We start from the raw sequence: 21,324 nt of genomic DNA, 5'->3' as shown, positions 1-21,324 counted from the left end.
TTAAAGTTACTCATGCTTAAAAAAAAAATCACAAAAAGTCAAGAAATAGTGTTGTCTAAATGGAATCTAGACAACTTTTTAAAACAAATTCATATTTGGTTTTTGGCCCATCTCCTAACTTCTGCCTGTTTATCTTTCCTTAAACTGTGAGCCCCTCCAGGCTGGGACCATCTCTTCTTGAATGCCTAGAAAGTGCTTTGAAAGAACAGGCAGGGATTGGTATTGCAGAATCCCATTTTCTTTTTTTAAAATTAATATGAAACAATTACATTAAGGAATCACTTGCAAAATAATACATTTCAATTATGACATTTTGCTATGGTAAAGCCACTAAGTCCCCAAATCATGGCAGCAAATGCAACCCTTTTAGCAAAGGTAACAGACAGTGGGAGCAATGCACTACATAATGCATTGGTTGAGAATTATAGATCAGTGTAACGTACTTGTGTTTTTACAATGATAGTGTCAGAGTTCCCTTCAAAGAGTAGTTAATGGATTCGGCTCAAGGGTCAAATAATGAGCAGAAATCCCGGCACCAGTGAAGACAATTAGGGCAGGACTTCTCCCTGACAGTATATTTACATTGGTGGGGGTGGAGAGGTCAGAGTGTTCTTATCTCAGGTTAGACAAGTCAGGTTAAAATAGAAGTGAGGACAATGCCTCTTGGATTTTAACTCAGGTTTAAATTGAGCTGCTAACCCAAATTAAAATCCAAGTTGCATTGTCTTCATTGCTATTTTATCCTGAGTTAAGAATACTGGGTTGTTGAGTTTTTTTGTTTATTCACTGATCTTTGTGGGTAGGAGGTGTATTTGTGCACACAGTGGACATAGTCCTGGAATAAGGTTTGATGCTGAGCACACACAAATATCACTGGTTTCAATGGGAGATGCAGGTCCTCAGAAGCTCTGAAAATTGTCAGATCCCAGATTTCTCCCATTTGACACCCAGAAACTAGGCGCTCAAAAATAAATCAGTGGCCATTTTTGAAAATTTGGCTGGATGTATTTGTCCTTTTTCACCTTCCCCCATTTTAAAGTTTATTTTATTTAAATTAAATGTTTTAAATGAAAACCTGCTTTGATTTGGTCTGGAACCTCAGCAGAGTTAGTCAGTCTGTTTTTTCAATTAGATTGTGTTGGATGGAATTTTTATTTTTAGAACTGCCACTGTTTTGATGTAAGCACATTGAAAACAATGTGTCAGAACCACCTGTTGCTATTCTGGAGCATTACACTAAGCTTTTCTCAGTGCTATAAAACATTCCTGCTGACAGCAATTGTCTGGGTAGTAGAATTAAAGCAAATAACACTATTACTCCTATAAGCTTTCGCTCACTGGAACAACCTATTGAAATATGTGCACTGTTTTCCGTGGCAGTCCTGGGGGACAAGATGGGTGAAGTAATATCTTTTACTGGACCAATTTCTGCTAGTGAGAGAGACAAGCTTTTGAGCTGCACAGTCATTCTCCTACACAGTTCAGTTTAACTCAACAAGATACAGGATGCACAGGGGATAAATTCAGCATTGGTGCCATCTCCGATTATTTTGATCCTAAATAGCAGACAATAAGCAGTCTTCTTTTCAGTGCATTTTACATCTAGGAAGCTCCTTTAAAAAAAGAAGTTTCTAAAAACTGAACAACATGGGTGCCTCTTTCATTGGAGTAGGCTGCTTTCTCTAGCTGTTTTGAACTGCAGCTCCCAAAGCCAGTCTCCTGTGTTGTCCCAACCCTGCAATATATAATGGGCCATATTCTCTGCAGGCATAGCTCCATGGAAAGAAAGGATGGCATGGAGAGAAGTTGTATTTCCAAACTTCTTAAGAGAAAGGACAATAAGATTGGAGGCTGTATGGGTGCACTAGGATGGGAATGGTGCAAGGATAGGTGTGCACACTGGCCATCGCAGCAATGCTCCATGCTTATGCTAGGAAGAGCTCTAGGACGCATAATGCCTCCAGGATCTTTTGGAAAGCAGTATAGCTCTGCACTGCCCTATCACAAGCAAGAGGCCTGAAAGGCATAGTAGAGCCCTGATGTTTCAGTAGTTTGCCTACAGTTCGTTGGCTTTGCAACGTTTATATAACTTTATTTTGTAGCTTTGGTTTAAAACGTTAGGATTTTTATTGTTTACAATTATGAACTTACTGCAGAGGCACCAACTCCATGGGCGTTCCAGGGCTAGAGCATCCATGAAAAAAAAAAAAGAGTGGGTGCTCAGCACCCACTAGTAGCCACCCACCAATCAGCAGTTTGACGGGCCCCACCAACCAGCTCCTCTCCCTCTCCTCCCCAGTGCCTCCTGTCCGCCACCAATCAGCTGTTTGGTGGTGGGTGGAAGGTGCTGGGAAGAGGGGGCAGAGTTGGGTAGGAAGAGGTGCAGCGAGGGTGGGGCCTTGGTGGAAGGGGTGGAGTAGGAGTGGGGCCTCGGGGCCAAGCTGGGGTGGAGCACTTCCGGAGAAAGCTGAAAGTCAGCGCCTGTGACTTACTGTATTTCATGAAAGATGCTAATGAAGCACAAAACATTCCCTCACTGTCTTCTGAGCCAGGCTGGGGGAAAAAAAACAAAAATTCACTGTTCTTTGAGGAAGCTGGGTTTCAGTATAGAAGTTGAAAGGACAAATTTTAAATCGCCCTTTCTGGTAAAAACATTCAGAGAAGCTTTGATGGCTCAAATCATATAGTGTCATCTGTTCACCATACGGTATCTAACTGAGATAACCGCTGCATCTCTGATTTTACTCACTACTGTTTCTAGAATTCAGATAATAAAGCCAGGTATAGCTCAATAAATTTCTACACCATCACAGGAAAGCTCATTGGAAGCGTGCGTTAGAACACATCTGCATTTTTACAGTTCCTTTCTCATCTAAAACTCCTCTTCTTGACGATACAAAAATCTTGACACACTGATGGGAGATTTCCCCATCCCCTTCACACGTTTCCAGAAATATGCTATGGACATAGACTTTACATTTCAGAAATAAACAGGCACCATTTCACCTGCTCAGGTTACATGGTTTATCAACGGGAATGTCAGAAAGTGTACCCCTCCATCACATAACTGCCTGATAACTAGATAAGTGAGGGGAATTTTATTTTCAACAACCAACATTTTAGTTTGATTTTAAACTCTCCTATAAGAATCTACCTGCATTTTCCAACCCAGATGTGATTTTTCACAGCCACATGACTGGGACACTACTGGAACTTATCAACATTTGATTCCCGCCCATGTCAGTCTGTGCTGCAGCTCAGCATGAAGCAAGAGCATCCAAAATCTAGCTACTTTTATTTAGAGCAGAGATGGGCAAACTACAGCCTGCGGAACCGTCTTGTCCAGCCCCTGAGCTCCCGGCCAGGGAGGCTAGCCCCCAGCCCCTCCCCCACAGCCACGACACTGCGTGGGCAGCGCGGCTTGCACCCACCCACCTCCCAAGCTTTCCAATAAGCCAGTCCTGCCGCTCTGAGCAGCATGGTAAGGGGTAGGGAGGGGGTTGGATAAGGGGCAGGAGGTCCCAGGGGGCAGTCAGGGGACAGGGGGTGGTCGGATGGGAAGGAGATTTGGGGAGGGGGTGGTCAGGAGACAGGGAGCGGGGAGGTTGGGGTCCGGAGGTGTTGGGGGGGTCCCAGTGCAGGGGGGACAAGGAGCAGTGGGGATGGATGGGTCAGGGGCTCTGAGGGGGGCAGTCAAGAGGCGGGAAGTGGGAGGGTACGGATAGGGGGCAGGGGCCAGGCTATTTGTGGAGGCCCCCTCCTCGGGTGGTTGGGGGGTCCCAGGAGGGGGGGGGTACAGGGAGAACGGGGAGGTTGGATAGGGGGTGGGATTCCAGGGGGGCAGTTAGGGATGGGGGTCGCGGGAGGTGGCGGTCAGGGGACAAGAAGTGGTGGGGGGTGTGGATAGGGGTCAGGGCAGTCAGAGAACAGGGAGGGGTTGGAGTCCCGGGGGGGTGGTTAGGGGTGGGGGGTCCCAGGAGAGGGCAGTTAGGGGACAAGGAGCAGGGGGGGAGGGGTTAGATGGGTTGGGAGTTCTGAGGGGGGCAGTAAGTGGGAGGGGGTGAATAGGCGGAGGGGGCCAGGCTGTTTGCGGTAGCACAGCCTTCCCTATCCGGCCCTCCATACCATTTCACAACCCCAATGTGGCCTTCAGGCCAAAAAGTTTGCCCACCCCTGAGTTAGAGCATTAATATTACAAATGTTCAGGATCATTAGAATCCAAGCAATCTCTAATGCAGCTGCAGTACAGTCACATTCCTGTATTCACTTGGTGGTCCCAGTTATTATCAATAAAAATATGACAGTCTCCCTAGTGGACTGAACATTGCAACAGCCTGCATGGACAGAACACTTAGACATTGCAACTGTCTGCGTGTGTTATCAAAACTAAATAGAAACAAGGCAACTGCAAGCACTAAAACTTGATTTTGGATCCACAAGACTACTTGATGTGCACCAACTGACCAAGTATCCCACCGACTTTACTGTGGACTTTGCCCATTTCCATAGACTTCAATAGTTTAGGTTCTGTGCAGTGTCAAGTATACACTGAGAAGTGATAAATAATGGGAAGATAAAACAATTGTCTTGTTTCAAGCAATTGAATATTTGCATTTTCTACCCTTCCACCCATCTGAATGCTCTGCAGGCTGTATTAGTAATTCAGGCTCTATAGGTGTTTGGTTTTGAGGGAGGAAGGACAGAGTTCATCGCACTTTGATATGTAACTACCTAAACTGCAAGCATAGTCTAGACTTGTTGAGCAGAATTGAGAGCAGAAGTTTGCCATCTCCAAATAATTAGAACAACATAATTGTTTTAATTGTTAGGATTATCTAGAGTGAGCACAGGTACAATTTACTGAAGATAACAGTATGAAAAAGATTATACTCGAACTGCTCCACCAGAAACATTAGGCTTAATTATGCCCAATTAATGCTGAATGAGCAGTAAAGTGAGAGAGAAATCTGGCCCATTTTGTTTAAAATCAAGTCTGATTCAAGTCATTCCCTTGGGAAAGGTTTTCATCAAGTTACCTGCAACAAAAAAAGAGCATGACATATGCATGACAGAGAATGCATTACTGATATTAATTCTTTATGTAAATGCCAAGCTATTAAGTCTACTGCTGCCTATAAAAATGAATGATACAGTATGCCAGTCCTACTTAAAGCTCATGTGCAAACAATGGAGAAAGGCTTTATCAACAAATCTTCAGAGCTGAGGGGGGAAAAAAATGTATGAAGTACCTAGAAAACTTGTTACCTACAGCTGGGAAAGGTCAGATTACCCCCCTTCGGGGGGGTGGGTGGAAAGCGTTCCGAGCTACCTACTGAATTTTCCTAAACTGAAGTTAAAGATAAGGAAAAAACTGTTTGAATGAGGGAACACAGTCGAATGGATTCAAAAAACATGCCAATATAAATTCAGTTGTATATTTCTGAGACTCAAAGGAAAGGGAGAAACAAAACATAAAATGGATCCAAGGGATGAAGATGCAAACTTGGAATGAAAAGCACACTCACTGTATTGTACATACCTTATGTGCAAGCATACACCTTATGTGCAAGCAAGTATATTATGCAAACTCACTTTTTTCATTCAGAATTTAGCTGTTCCTCAGGGTTCTCCCGTAGGATCATTCTCTTTCCCCGTCTCCCCGCCCCTCCCCCAAGCATGTCCTCTTCTATAAAGTGTTTCTCAATCCTTAAAAGTAGAGCTAGCCATAAAACCTGGTTCTTTCTACCTCACATAGAATTTCAAAACACAAAGTTCAAATTCAAATGTTCTGACACAAAGGTGGTGACAAAATGAGATTAAAATTTTAGCATCAAACTAAATTTTCATCTTTGTTTCCTTGCGGAGGAGGAGGAAACCAAATCATCTAACTGAAAACCCAAATCAAGAAGGGGGGGGGGGAATAAAAATTCTATTTTCAAATTTTAATTTAGTCTTGAAACTTCCTATTAACATAATTTTAAAAAACAATTAAAAGTGACGTCTTCCTGCGAAATAATTTTCATTTTTTTGATTGAAAAAATGTCAGCTAGCTCAACACAGAGTCTTTCCCTTGTGTAATATAAAAAGGGATTTAACTAGCATATACTATATAAACAAGGTAAACGGTTCTTTAGAATGTGCTAGCTAGTTGAGTGGAAATCGAAGGAGAAACTTGATCTTCTCTTTGACCAGCACTGTCTACATTAGAGGTTTAGAAGGGTTAGTTAAAACACACTAACATGCTCTTATAAGCAAAAATCCTTTTACCCTAGTCTAGAAATACACTTATACTCCTTATCTAGCACTAATTAAGACCAGATTAGGCTCAACTACTCTCCTATTCTAGACCCAAGACTGCTCCAAACACTATTGAAAAGCACCTAAACATTTCTACTGACCTTATTTTTCCTATGTGGTTAACCATAAGAACCAAACAAACAATCTGAACCTTCACACATCCCACCAGGTGAACTCAAACTTCACCTTTGTTATTCCAGACAGTTTACAAGGCTTCCTCTGCCTTGATTTTTTCTTGGCTCTGGATTTGTAGGTATAGAAACTGCAATTTCAGAAATCTCACAAGTAAGCTATTTTCCGTCTCTCTCTCTCACACACACACACACACACACACACACAACAGAGGTCTTGATATTTCAGCTCAATATTAGCTTTAAGTGCACCTCAGGGCCAAAGCAAAGCAAACCAAACAATGTTCTTCGTGGTTATACCACAAGACCAAGATTCAAGAGACCTGAGTTCCATTCACTTTGGCCTACATTTTCACAAATGTTCACAGATTCTATGTACTTTCTATTCCTTGACCTCAAAGTACCCAACAAGTATTGACTGATTTACTCCTCAAATCTTCTGTGATGCAGGAAGCATGCTTTCTGCTTCTCGGATAAGGAATCTGAGGCAGAGAGAGAGAGAAATCGTAGGATTTCCAAGTGTCCACTAATTTTTGGCACCTCACTCTATGGGTGTCTAACCTGTGACAAATGGGTCTTCAATTTTCAGAGATGCTGAACACTCCCACTGAAGTCAACAAGAGCAGAATCTGTCCCTCCAAGCTTTTACCAAAAAACACATCTTGTAAAGAACGCAGTGGGAGCTACTTAGTCAAAGATTTATATTTAAATGAAAATAGTTCTGTTTTTGTTACTCATATGGAGGAAATTAAATGTTTTCCTTTTTATAGTATAAAAATTTTATGCATGTAGGTGAATTTCACCCTTTTTAAAGAGAGCCAGCACAGGTCTAGGTACCACCTTCAGTTCCTTTTGGAATAATTTCTCCCTTTATTTTTGGCCCTCCGCATAGTGGTAAATTACACTCAGCCATAACAGTACAATACTCACTGGATTTTGAAACACTGGAAGGATAATACAAAAAGTGAAATCGGCCTCTATGTTGTTTAAAATAGCAAGCTAGGATCGTCATCTGAAAGAGCAAGCACAATGACCTTTAGACCTTCTAGGTAATTTGAGATCTCCAACAGAAGCAATCGAGACTCCTAGAGACCGAGACAAAAACTATTACGTCGGTTCCAGATGGACAATTCACTCTGCCTACTTGCGTCACTGACGTCTGGTGTGCACATATAACTATTTATGGTTGTGATGAAGACCAATGTGACATTTGTTGCCTTCTGAAATTTTAAGTGACTCAGATGCCATGCAAACAGTAAGGCAAATGATTGGTGCGCTGGCAAGCTGATGCCTGCCAAATGCCAGCAAAGAGAAAATCATGGCATCATTTAAGATGTATGACAGTTCTGTTTATGAGTATGAAACGTTTTATTTAAGGCCACAGTTTAAATGGCAGCATAGCTATGAATGGCAGTTATATTCTTTATCTATCTAAATAAATAGGTATCCAGGAGACGAGGTGATACAAACATTGTAAAAGTCATCCACACAAGTTATCAAGGAAGTTGGACTCCTTAGATGATAGATTTTAAAGCTGCCACACTCTTTTATTTACAGTTAGTTATTATGTCTACACTCTGATCCCTCATTCACATTTAGTAGCACTCACTCCACAGGTAAACTCATGCATTTCAGTGGGATCACTAACTGAGTAAGGTTTCAGAGTAACAGCCGTGTTAGTCTGTATTCGCAAAAAGAAAAGGAGGACTTGTGGCACCTTAGAGACTAACCAATTTATTAGAGCATAAGCTTTCGTGAGCTACAGCTCACTTCTTCAGATGCATATCGTGGAAACTGCAGCAGGCTTTATATATACACAGAGAATATGAAACAATACCTATTCCCACCCCACTGTCCTGCTGGTAATAGCTTATCTAAAGTGATTTCCAGCACAAATCCAGGTTTTCTCACCCTCCACACAAATTCACTCTCCTGCTGGTGATAGCCCATCCAAAGTGATAACTCTTTACACAATGTGCATGACAATTAAGCTGGGCTATTTCCTGCATAAATCCAGGTTCTCACATCCCCCCCACCCCCATACACACACAAACTCACCTGGATTTGTGCTGGAAATCACTTTAGATAAGCTATTACCAGCAGGACAGTGGGGTGGGAATAGGTATTGTTTCATATTCTCTGTGTATATATAAAGCCTGCTGCAGTTTCCACGATATGCATCTGAAGAAGTGAGCTGTAGCTCACGAAAGCTTATGCTCTAATAAATTGGTTAGTCTCTAAGGTGCCACAAGTCCTCCTTTTCTTCTTTCTTCTAACTGAGTAAGGTACTCCTCAGTACGAGCAATCTAGCAGTATGGAGGGGGGGGGGAAATCACACCAGTCTACACAAGACTTTTCAATTCACTTAAATCATTACACATAACATAAATGGTGTGTAGAGCCTTATGAGTCCTCTGCACTGGGGTAAATTTCACCCAAGGGATTATTCATTATCCCAATAGCATGTCATTATTTGCACTCAGTGGCTTTCATTTGAGTAGCTCAACGTACTTTGCATTTTACAGATGTGGCAAAAGTAAGCCAAAAAAATTAAATGATTTCCCCAAGGTCACACAGCCGTTCAGTGGCATAGCCAAGAACAGAACCCAGTAGTCCTGTCAATAAGTCTTCTATGCTAATCACTAGACATTATGAGCAATCAGTGGCATATAAATATTTCCTTTGCCCATTAAACAAAAAGCCACAAGCAATACCTGTAATGGTACAAGAATATTTTCCATTTTCACATTGACAAAGGATGATAATATTGTCCAGGGCTATTTGCCAGTAATGTACCACAAAACATAATACAACATTTCCATTTGATATGCAGTGATGCGTGTTCTTTTGTTTGAGGAACTCTCATTAGCAGATGGAAGTTCTGCATGTAGAATATCCAGTAAAGGGATGCAAAGAGTCAACATGGCCAGGACACAGGAGTCTTAAATAACTCACTCAATAATTTTTTGCTGTCTGTCCCTTACCCTTGTTTTGATATATTTTGAACTAAACTCTCTACAAAATTAACTTGAGATCATTTCACCTGTGAAATAGCCCTTTTCTTATTCTAAGAAAATTAACTTTAAAACGTAATTTTAGTTAGTTACAGCTTAGGAATTTTGCCATTTATCATTCCACAGTTAGAATGTCTTCTAGTAGAATTACAGCAATTATATATAAATCAGAAACAATTTGTTTGATAATTAACAGACATTTCTTATGAACAAGCCACCACCATGTCAAAGCAACTGACTGTCACGGGTTCTAAATCCATGAACTGTGAGAAACTATAATGTTTCCATTTCTAGAACAGTAAAGTTGCTGATGTTATAGGACAGGAAATAAAACAGAAGTTAAACAGAAGCAAATACAGCCAAGAGAGAATAGGAACTTCCCGAATAGTTTCTGTTGTGATAAACAGTGGCATGAACAAGCTGTACTTTCTGAAAGGGTGAAATGCATTCACTCTGAAAGAAATTAAAAGAGAATGGCAAACTATTTCACAATTCCACTGACTGTCTGGAATAGAGTTGCATGTAATTTGTTTTCAAATTCCTATTGGTATTCTACTCCTCACTGTACAAACAGTATTGCTTGTTCAACAAGCCTTCTGTGCTGCTACTTTTTTATTTAATCTGCATTTATAAATGTTATACCCCTTGAAGCTATTTCAACTACAGCCTTTGTACATAAAAACATTTCAATGTTTTAATAATATTCACACTTCTTACAAATCTTTGAACAAATACATCAGGAGCTTAGATCTTTTCACCCCGAGCAAAATTAAGTAATTGGTGTAATAACTTTATGGTTTTAGAGTAAGATCAACTGAATGAATGTCTTTCGAGTATTTTAATATAAACTATAAAACTATTATACTAAATCATTTGATTAATGAATTTCACTCCTAGGAGTAACATTCTTTAAGAAAGTCAAAATTTCTAACAAGCACGTACTTCATGAAGAATGGCACAACAGTTTTTAAATCCAAAAAGCGTGCAAGATAGAATTAGTTATCTTTAAAAGAAAGCAAAAGCAATTTGAAACAAAAGACATGAGTGGATCTTAAAGCACATATACAAAATTAATTTAACATTACAAGCACCAATATCTTGCATAGTGCTCCAAAGCAGAAAAGAGATGGTATGATGGGCGGGGGGGGTATAGAGGTAGGACAGCTCAAAGCAGTAACAGATTTGTGTTGCTCTAAAGATCAAAGAAAGAGTGCCTGTGAGTGTGAGAGACAGAGTGCCAACCTTTGCAATGTCATCACCAGCTCGGTCAGAATTGATTTTTTGAAGCGATCCCCAGCAGTGAATAATAAGTGTACTTACAGTGTATCTTGAGAAACACATCATGTAAACCATCTGATTGCGAGAATGAATGTACACACACACACCAACATTCTTAAACATAAAAATGTCTTGGTGGCTGTTCCTTCATAAAACTACTTTTAATGGCTAATATTTGGTCCAGAATCTGTGACGTGACAATTAACATGCTTCAAGTATGCCATTAAATAACTGCTTCAAGAGTCTGCCAATTTAAAAAATAAAGTCACTCATTTTGAAAACATAAGGCAATTTGTTAGAAAATTCATGATAAATCGGAAGTCAAAAACATAATAAAATAAAAAGAGTTTCATCATTCTCATTGTACTTTTAAAAAAATGTTCATGTTATCCCCACAAGTTTGGTCTGGGCCTCATTATTTCAAAATAAGTTTAAAATCTGAGCTTACTAGATATTTACATACCTATTATGATGAACAAATTCACTTCGAGAACTCTGATAAGGACACAGTCTGAATATTTTTTACTTGAAATACTGATGCAGAATGCTATTCAGAGTTTATAAAGAGTCGCTGTTTAATCATTGCAAAGAAAGCCAACTTTTTAACTTCAGCAATGAAAAAACAGATTCAGTTACTTGCACAGTTCCCAGAAGCCTAGTGCCTGTACGGTTAAGATTGCATTGCAATTATATAACAATGAATGAGAAGGCATGCCTTGTGATCAAGTAACCCACTATAAAGTTACTCGGTTGACTGTATGCAGTCTTAGTAATAGTAAGCAATGATGACCTATTATACCTTTAGAAATCCTTTCCATTTTCCCATATTACACCACAAGCCTCAGTTTGGGGGAATCTAGTGAAATGTGGGAAGGTTCTGAGTGAGGATCTTGGCAAGCCACTTGAAAACAACTGTGGATTAGCGTCCCCTTTTGTAAAATGAGAAAACCAGTTTCTAAGATTTTAGTTCCTCAGGTGAATGTCCATGTATAGTGGCAAAATATTAACTATTACTACTTATACGAAAACATTTTTAGACCCAAATCCTGCAACTGGTTTCATATGGGTACAGAGTTTCACCAACACAGAATGAGCTGGAGGATTGAGAACTTGGACTGTAAACTTTTTGGGGTAGGGACAAGGTCTTCATGCGTGTTTGCACAACACTTGGCAAATTGGGGACTTTGAGCACTACTGTAATAGACTAATAAAAGAAACTACAGGTGGGGAGAAGAAGTGAAGCCTTCTGTTTTATAGAACATATAGCTCAGAGTTAGTAATTCCATTGTCCCCCTCAGCAAGTATTTATCTTCACAATATGACCCTCGCCACTTTTCCCATACTACATTGAAAAAGCTGAAAGCAGCATTAGAAAGAATATGAAATGATAGCTGATTCACAGTACCTTTTGTTGCAACCTCCCTGCATCCGCATAAAGCCTTCTGATCCTGTCCGATTCCATCCACCCCCAAGTGACTGACAGGAAAACCTCAAGCAACACCAGAAGTGACCAAAAGCTTCTTGATTTCATTATTTCAAGTCTGTTGAGAACAAGATGACAGCTATCAAACCATTATGTGAAAAAAAAAAACAAAAAAAAAAACACTACAGAAACAAAAGAAACACCCCCCCACCCCCATGCAGCTTACAGATTCAGTAGTTCAGCTAAAATTTCAGCTAATTTATGGCAGCTATACATTTAAAAATTACTTGTGGAACTATTTACACTCACATGGCACAAGTAATGGAATAATGAGTTCCTATGGGTACACTTGTCAAGTTATGTGCAACAACAATTTCCAAAGGAAAATGCTCCTTTATTTTAGTAATTTGATGTACGACTGAATGAAGGAGACCTAGCAAAGATAGCATGGCAGAAGAGTGTGGTAGAAAAGAGACCCCAAGGAAAGCTGAGGAAGCGATGGATGGATTGCATAAAAGAAGATGGTCAACAGGTGGTTCTTAGTCGCCCAACTTCGACAGACATGACCCAAACCTCAGTTGATGGGATAAAGAGAAGAAGATGGTTTATCCCTGCCCTTCACGTATTGCTCATCTTCACAGGCCTTGATCCTACAAGCTGCACCACATGGGAGGAGCTTTGTACTTATGCAGAACAGATTGAAGAACCGGGGTTCTTTAGGGCAGGAGTTGTCCCTGTGTGTACAGGAAGGGCCTATCCCATTACAGCCGCTACAGGAATACATAGTGTGATGTGACGCTCTATATCATAAGCGTATTTCTATAAAGAATATGAATACGGCATAACTAAGATATATTTTATGCAAGATGGCTCACGTAAGATATCATTGGAAAGGTTATGGTTTACTGAATCTGATTATTCAATTTGTATGCATATATCACTTCTGTATCTGCAGTTAGGAATATTGACTATATAACAATTACAACTGTGGTTACACCAGACAGTAAGCAATCAGCCTTAATGAGCCATTAGGAAAAAGACAATGGGTCTTTGAAGATATGAATCCCCCATCTTCCGGGAGTTCCTTCCTGTGGACATTGCAAATAAACTTGGTTTCATGGTTGCTTTGACACTGCAAGGTCAGGTGATGATGTCACCTGGTAAAAAGTACCACCTTGGACACTGCTAGTACTTTCCCACTAGAAACAAAGGCTTCCCACCTTATGTAAATTCTATTTAAGGCTGGGGAATAAGGCAAAGAGGTCTCTTTTCCATTGCCTTCCTGCCCAAGAAGAAAGGCTGTTGAAAGTACCTGAAGATCCAAAGGAACTGAACTGAGGCCTGAGTCCAGATGAAGACAGGAGTCTAGTCTGTAAAGAGAAATAACTGGAACTCTAAGCTACAGAAACTCTACAACTTGCCTAAAACAACATTTAGGGTGAGAAATTACATTTTGTAACTTGTTTCTTGTGTGTATTAAGCCTAGTTTGGTGTTTTGTTTTATTTGCTCAGTAATCTGCTTTGTTCTGTTTTCTATCCCTTATAATAATTTAAAATTTACCTTTTATAGTTAATAAAACTTGGTTTTAGTTTATTCCAAAACCCAGTTTGTGCAATTCAGATCTTGGGGGGGAAGAGGGGACAAAAAGCTGTGCATCTCTCTCCACATTGAGGGAGAGGGTGAATTTTTATGAGCTTGCACTGTGCAGACGTTCTATACAGTGCAAGACAATATTATTTGGGGTTTACTCCCCTAAGGGGATGTGCACATGAGTGCTGGGTGAATCCTCTCACACAGAGCTGACTTTAATCTGTGTCTGCAGCTGGGTGTGGCCTTTTCTGTGCATATGTGCTATAGAAGACTTGAGAGCCTGGCACAGCCAGGACTGGGTGAGGAAACCCAAGCTGGTCGAGTGGGCAGAACCAGTGGGATCCCAGCTCATCTGAGTGGGATCCCAGCTCATCTGAGTGGGATCCCAGCTCATCTGAACCAATTAGTTTGCAGAGGAAGACCCCAGCTCCTGTGTGGACCCCCAATGGTTTCACCGGGACTCTTGGTATAGGGAGTCAATCTACACAGATCTAGTTGCAGGATCTTAATGTATTTTACATGTACCTGCACTGAGTTGATAAATTAATAGAGAGTTTTACTTCTTAAAGAGTGCTTATGAGATTATTTCCCAAGCTATGGCCCAGATCACTTCGTCCTGTGGCAGTGTCCCAGGAAGGGGAGACAACGCTTCCAAGATTTCCTCACAGCAGATCCTCCAAAATCATTCCATGGTGGACCATGAAATGGCAGTAGTTCTGTTTTCACACTGCACCAGCTTCTCCGGGCATGTGCCTCTGAGTTGGCTTTGGAACCCTTCCCACCTTCCAGGCTTCCTCCTAACTCTTGAGCAGCATAATTTAGTTGGCAGTGCATTGCCAGGAACTCCCAAAAGATGCCTGCCCCATTAAAGGAGGAATTTCTAGGTATGGACAAGGGCTCCAGGCAAAAAGCTGAACAGTCCAGGGTGGCATTACCGTTTGCCTGGTCTTCAGCTTGGGCTTGATGCATGTTCCCCCAACTTCCTGAGGTTGGTTTTGTTCCAACCTTAAATTCAAATCAAAAGTCTCCTCAAAGCATGGTGAGATGACATTGCCAGTTATTTCTTGTTTCACATTAAAAAACAAAAACGCCACCTGCAATATTGTGTTTCAGGGGAAAGCTGGACTAGATTCCATAGAAAGATGCAAGCATACTGGTTAGGATAGGACTGAACACCGTACATTATCAAGTTACATGGCAGTCGCCAAATTAAGCTCAGGAGTAAATAGAAGTGACTGTATTGAAGTCAACAGAGTTACACCAGGGTAAATAGGACCCCTGAAAGATAGCAAGTGAGTGATACAAAAATGTTGTATAACAAGTGAAGGACTGTATCTGGTCCTGGTCTAACACTATGGATTTCAAAGCTTATGCCCCTTTACACCAGGGCAGAATTTGGTCCTAGATATTTTGTCTGCCCGAATGTGTACTGTCAATAAAACAAACACCAATTACACTCTGCACACTCATCAGCACCCTTAAGTCCTCGCTATTCCTCAGTACTATTCTAAACACCATCAACTGAAAGAGATCAGGGTGAAATCAGAATTTATTAGGCTTTCTAAATTCTAATTAGAAACTCTCAGATGTAATGCTATTAGAGCCGTAAATAAATGTACAATAAACCAAAGCCACTATATCAATACGCTACAAATATATATTATATTATAAACCACTCTGGCACAGCAGTCCTATTCCTTACATTTTTATAGAGGCATTTTGTATCATTTGTTGATACAATCACAGCAAATAGAACAATATCATTTTGTAATTCTGGAGATTTCTGACTTATCTGCAGTTTAAAGTTCTGACTCCAGAGCTCAAACATCAAAGAACTAGCCATGCCCAGTTAGAATTAGTAACTAACCACATGGAAACAGGATGTTAAATTGTTCAAATTAGGTAAGAGAATAGCTGCATATAACATCAAAAACTACCAGCAGAATAACTGCCTTCCAATAACACCAATAGATTTTAATGTGATTTGAACAACTTGTATCTTTCTCAGTTCAATTTACAGATTACTTATTTTTATAGCAACACTGCCTGGCAATATTTTAATTAGTTTTACTCATAATACTGACATTTACATTAATACATAGTATAGATCTGTGCGTTCTCTGGGTTAGCTCATTCAGATGCCAGAAATACAAATGTGGGCCAAGTTCTATAATCCTTAATTGAGCAAAAATTCCCATTTTGTCATGAGTCCCAGATGCTAGGAATTTAATTAGAACCAAATTGTTGGAGAAGCTCAGCAGCATTGTCTTGTACGGAGTTGCTTCAGTGAAGGGTTGAGATAGTTAAATGAGAGGGGCTCTCCTCCTTGCAGAATCGGGCCCTTAATTCTCAAATACTGCATCTTAAATGGCTGTATAATGCTCAATTAAATTTAAAATAAATGATCAAAAGTTAATTGAATTCAGTAGGAAGACATCCTTTGATTGCAATGGGCTTTGGATCAGGCCCATCATTGGTGATGTGCCACCAGTTTTTTCTCCTAATTTGGGAGACAAATATGTAAAACATAAACCCACATGGGCAGTCCTTCTCCATGTAAGTCTCTCAGTCTGGACTTGCCTAGGCAAGCTGATCTGTATAAAAAGAGCAACTACTGGACAAAGTGCTTGGCTGAACACTAGAAATCTCTTGAGAGCTCAGAAAAAATCTGTCAAACACCTACCCTTCATAACCTGTGTGCAAGCAAGGAAAAAAAATGATTCCAATATATTAGATAATTTTAAATTATCTGAAGTCTCAGTAAATCTGATTTTGTTTTAAGAATGGATGAATTTTTAGGGGCCACATTCATGATTGATGCACTAGCTATTGTATAATTACAGCTGGGATAAGTTTAGCCCTAATAATTTAAGTTGGAGCTGCAATATGAAACCTATATAAACATATATAATTTACAATTCCTTCCCCCACACTGAGCTAGATTTTAAAATGTTTGCTCCTGGACAGCAGTGCTTTACCCCATGAGTATTTACAATGCATAAGGGTGGCAGAAATCTGCCACAACTAAAAGAAAAACCACTCTAGTTATAAAGAATCCCTTATTTGGATAGTGTCTGGCACAATGGAGCCCCTGAATCATGACAGGGTCCCAGATGTGCTGCTATAATGCAAATAAGAGCTTAAGAATGACCTTTCTTAATGCAGCTGTTTTCAGGTTTTTAAGCTGTGTCTCATTCTAAAGGTATAAAAAGACAAGAACTATTGTAAGATACTAATCTTTCTGCCAAACCTACATTAGAAAGAAAAAGCTATTTTAGCTTCCTAAAATTATGACGGTTGTTATAAGAGAAAATGTTAGGGCCAAATCATTAGGTGTCATAACTTGGATCCATTTACACCAGCTGAGAATCTGGCCCTTAGCTCCTCCAGTACAAGATTCAAGTTTGCTTTATTATATAATTAGCGAGCATTTCTGTGACCTGTAAAATCATTTTGATACCCATCATTTTTGTAAAATGCTACTAAAGCTAAGAAAGTTGTCATGAAAAATCATTCTAAGGTAACCTTTCAGCAAACCATAATGACGTTAAATTACATTTCCAATTAATTATTTACACTATCTCTGATTAATACTTCAATTTTGATGAATGAGGTGCCTAAATGCTACCAAGTGCAATATTAAAATTGTGTCACACATCCTATTTAAGACATGGAGCATTTGTACAAATTTTAAACAACAGCGGAATACTTTGTTGAGAGCTGTTTTGATCGCTGTCTAAAGCTCATTCTTGCAAGGTACTACATGCTACTGGAAAGATTCTGAAAACCTCAAGTCCTGCTGACATCAACTGGAGTGAAGGACATTCAAGAGTCCCTCAGTACCTTGCAAGACTGGACCTTCTGTTTGCATCTTCAACTGTTGCATCACCTCTGATGTGATCTTTCCACAAGGTTTAGTCCCTTGGTTTGTTTTGTGGTTATCTACAATATCACTTCATTACCCCCACAGGACTGACTAGTTAAATGTCAATAATACTAGAAAGCTGTTTGCACAATCCATAAATAAGACTTTTAAAAGGGTGAAGTGGGAGAGGAGTCAGATATTTTATATATTTATATATTTCAGCACTCTTCAATGTCAGTTGCAGGGTAAGTGGTGGTAAATCATGAATGCAATGATCACAGGTTCAAGGTCATCCTCAGCTGAAGAAGTGATGTGCAATTCTACTATTATTTTGGGTGGGAAAGTAGCCCCTTTTCTGAACACACAATCCCTCTTCTCTTTGTATGCTGCATTACACAGATGTTGACCTTGGTTAAGGGCAACAGCAATAGACTATGGCCCAAGGTTTAAGAAAGTTCCTGAGAGTCAACTTCTAGCAGTATTGATTCTCATTGACTAGCTGTGTTGGTTCAACACATCTTTTTAGTTGGGTGACCACATTTGATCCAGTAAATTATTTTTTAATTTTTTAAAATATCTAAACTTTTAACCAAAAGCCCTCTCACTCTGGTTGGTTTCTCTACCACAGCGGTTCTCAAATTTTTGTACTGGTGACCCCTTTCACATAGCAGCCTCTGAGTGCAACCCCCCTTATAAATTAAAACACACTTATAATATATTTAACACAATTATAAATGCTAGAGGCAAAGCAGGGTGGAGGATGACAGCTTGAGACCCACCCTGTAATAACCTGGTGACCCCCTGACAGGTTCTGACCCCCAGCTCTACCATTTATCAATTTAACTATCTATAAAAATTCACTCACTGTCACACAGAGAGCTTGAAAGAGCTAAATCTGAGTATGTTCAACTTTAACCATACACACTAGCAGGTAGGTACTGTCTTCTTCACCCTAGTTCCCCCTCCCCCCCTTTTTCCCCTATTACCCCCCATTTACATTTTCAAACTGTATGTTTTTCAGGGCAGAGAGGGGGGTCTTACTCTATGTTTGGAAAACACCTACCACATTTTGGGTGTTACCATGATCTAAATAACCCAGATCTATAGGAAAAAAACAAGTTTGTAAATACACACACAGGCAAATTACACACACACACACCCATCCATTCCCAGTACTAATGACATTTATGTAAGGGGAAAACTTGATTTGAATGCATGTCTCCGCGTTCATCTTCCTAGCTTCTCTGAAGATGATCATTAACGTCCCCTTTAGTCTGGCAGGAAGCAGTGTCTCTTTCGAGCTATGGGGCAATTTCCCATCTACACGACGCTGTGATGACGGTTTTCTACCCTTAAATGTGCGGTGTGATACAACTCCCTTTGCAGTTAGGAGCGGAATCCCGTGTAGCAAACGCGGAGTTGCGGGGAGCGGCGGGGAGAGACTGGGTTGTCACAAATTCTTCACCTGGCACGGGTGGATTTTGGTGGATTTTCCAAGTTGTCGTGGGGTTTTTGTAAATTGTTAGATTATTTATTTAAAGAACCATTTTGTTACAACGGTAAAAGGCAGAACAGCCACCGAGGCGACACCTAGGGGCCAAAGACCGGGAACAGACGCAGCTGCAGCTTCAAGGGGCAATGTCAGGACCACAGCCCGGGGACAGCTCCTGTTCTCCAGCGAAGCCCAAAGGGCGGCTGTGTTCTCTTCAGCCCCCCGGTCCCGCACACCACCCGATCTAAGAGGTGCCGGGAGAGATCTATGGTTCAGCTATTTCGCACATGATTTTTTGCCGGGAATGGAAGAAGCTCACTCCCCCATTTTCCGTTTCCAAATATATACACGCAGTCTTCCTGGATTCTCGCTCAGCAAATAAGAGGTTGGTTTTTTTTAAAAAAAAGAACCCGAGCCCTGTGAAGTTTCTCATATTTCTTTTGCGCTGCAGCCTGAATGAGAACGACCCAGGAGCCCCTGCCCCCAGGCCCCCCCGCATGCCAAGTTACATTTGGAGACACGATCCTAAAGAATACTGTGAACTAAATCATCAGACAAACGCTAAAGGGTTATCCCCGCCCTCCCCCAAGCCTGATCTCATCTAATAACCAAGGAGAGAATGGGCAGCTTTAAAGCTGCATTTTTAAGCGAGCGTTGTGGCCTTTTAATAATAGGAGAAATATTTTCAAACTAATTAAACTCCCCCCCCCCCCCACACACACACACGTGTAAATACACTTTCAGAAGCCCCGGGGAAGAATTCTCTCAGACGTCAACCTTCTCCACAGTTCGGTGCTGTGGAAATTCAGCCTGCCTCTGGCTTCCCATTTCCCCCTTAAGCTAACTCCTTGCCTTAAAGTACTGCTGATTATCTCAAAAGCAAAACAGCGTCTGAAACCAAATCCACTGCCAACAAGGGGGGGGGGGGAAAGGGAGGTTGGTGCGGACGGGAAGGGGAGCACAAACAACAGAAAGGAAAAAAAAATCCCACCCTCCCATAATTTCAGGAGTCCATTGACAAGTAACTCAAGAAAGAGCGGGTTAGAGGGCACGGAGTTAGCCGTGTGTGCGGACGTGGGCAGGAGGCTGGGTTGTGATGGGGCGCGGGGGAGGGGGGGGAACCTGGACGTGCGTGACCAAGGTTCCCTAGCTCCGTTACCAGCCCCCAGAAGGAAGAGGCCAGGCTGCCAGGCGAGCTCCCGGGGCTGGGAACTCGACCGGCGCGCTCCTGGAGAACGCACGGCCACCCGCGGAAATGCGGCTGGCTTGAAGGGTGTCTCCGGACCGCCGCTTGCTAGAACTACTGCGTAGAGATGCGTTCCCTGGGGAAACCGACCCAGGCAGCTCGATTAGCCTGCGGCGAGAGGATCCCACGATCCCTTTTGCAGCGCTCCACAAAGGGCAAGGCAACCGGGCCGCCGCCTGGTCCGTCCCCTGCTCCCGGGGGCCCTGTCAAAAACTCTCGCTGCTACACCCCGGGTTTCCATCAGGGCCGTCTGAGAAGATGAAGAGGGTGAGCCCAGCGCTAGCCAGGGAGCGAGTGAGGAAAGCGAGAAGGGGAAAGAGCAATTCCACAGCAGGAGCGGTTCTCTAGGATATGGTTAGAACCAGCTCTTTTTTGGGGGGGGGCTGGCGGGTTTTGGCGGCCCCCTTGCATCGGAGGCTCAAGCCCTGGTTCCTGCTCCACGCAGCTTTGCTGCCTCTGCAGTGACTTGTAACACATTCAAACTTGTAAACACGAGCAGGAGCAAGGGCAGACCCATCGGAAGATGCAGGAGAAGCAGCTTTTGCAAAAATGAACGGTCAGATGCTGTACCGGCTGCTCATCCCTGTCTCCCCGTCCCAGCTTCTGGTGCTCATTCCCCTAAGCCCGGAGAGCGTACGATGCCCACCGGGAAATGCTCCCCGGGAAACCGGAGAGAGATGGCAAGCCTGGGATCGCATCCCACCCCCTCCAGAGACTGCCCTGGGCTGCGGGGTCCCGGGTCCAGTGCACGGGGGTTAAAGTATTGCACCTCCAAAGCTGCTCCTCCTTCCCCCTACTGCCTCCCCCCAACCACATCCCCTGCGCTGCATTCCGGGGCAGAAATTGCTCCGTGCAACCCAGGCTACCATCCGCCAAGTTAATGTTGCAAACTCTGTCAGTCATCGTTAGGGACTCTGAATTACCACCACCACAGAGCTCAGCAAGCCCTCTGCGAGCCTACCTGTGGCCGGACACTGGGAGGAACAG

At 41.8% G+C, this 21,324-nt stretch overlaps 1 protein-coding gene across 7 annotated transcripts in view; it reads right to left on the bottom strand.

Moving 5' to 3' along the window:
- The window catches only part of FSTL4 (follistatin like 4), a 776,177-nt gene that overhangs the window by 474,822 nt on the left and 280,031 nt on the right, over positions 1–21,324 (bottom strand). For 4 of the 7 annotated variants that reach the window (XM_073355595.1, XM_073355593.1, XM_073355597.1 and 1 more), the window contains one exon: positions 12,126–12,261. In XM_073355595.1, the coding sequence (XP_073211696.1) occupies positions 12,126–12,251 (126 nt within the window). In that variant the 5' untranslated portion in view covers positions 12,252–12,261. Of the gene's footprint in view, positions 1–12,125; positions 12,283–19,064; positions 19,088–21,324 lie in introns of those variants that run through there. The other 3 variants (XM_073355592.1, XM_073355594.1, XM_073355599.1) reach the window with 2 other exon arrangements.

Source organism: Lepidochelys kempii, chromosome 8, assembly GCF_965140265.1.
Source record: "Lepidochelys kempii isolate rLepKem1 chromosome 8, rLepKem1.hap2, whole genome shotgun sequence".
In the NCBI taxonomy this organism is placed as follows: domain Eukaryota; kingdom Metazoa; phylum Chordata; order Testudines; family Cheloniidae; genus Lepidochelys; species Lepidochelys kempii.
The sequence above is the reverse complement of the archived record's forward strand: the minus strand, read 5'-3'. Positions and strand labels throughout refer to the sequence as shown.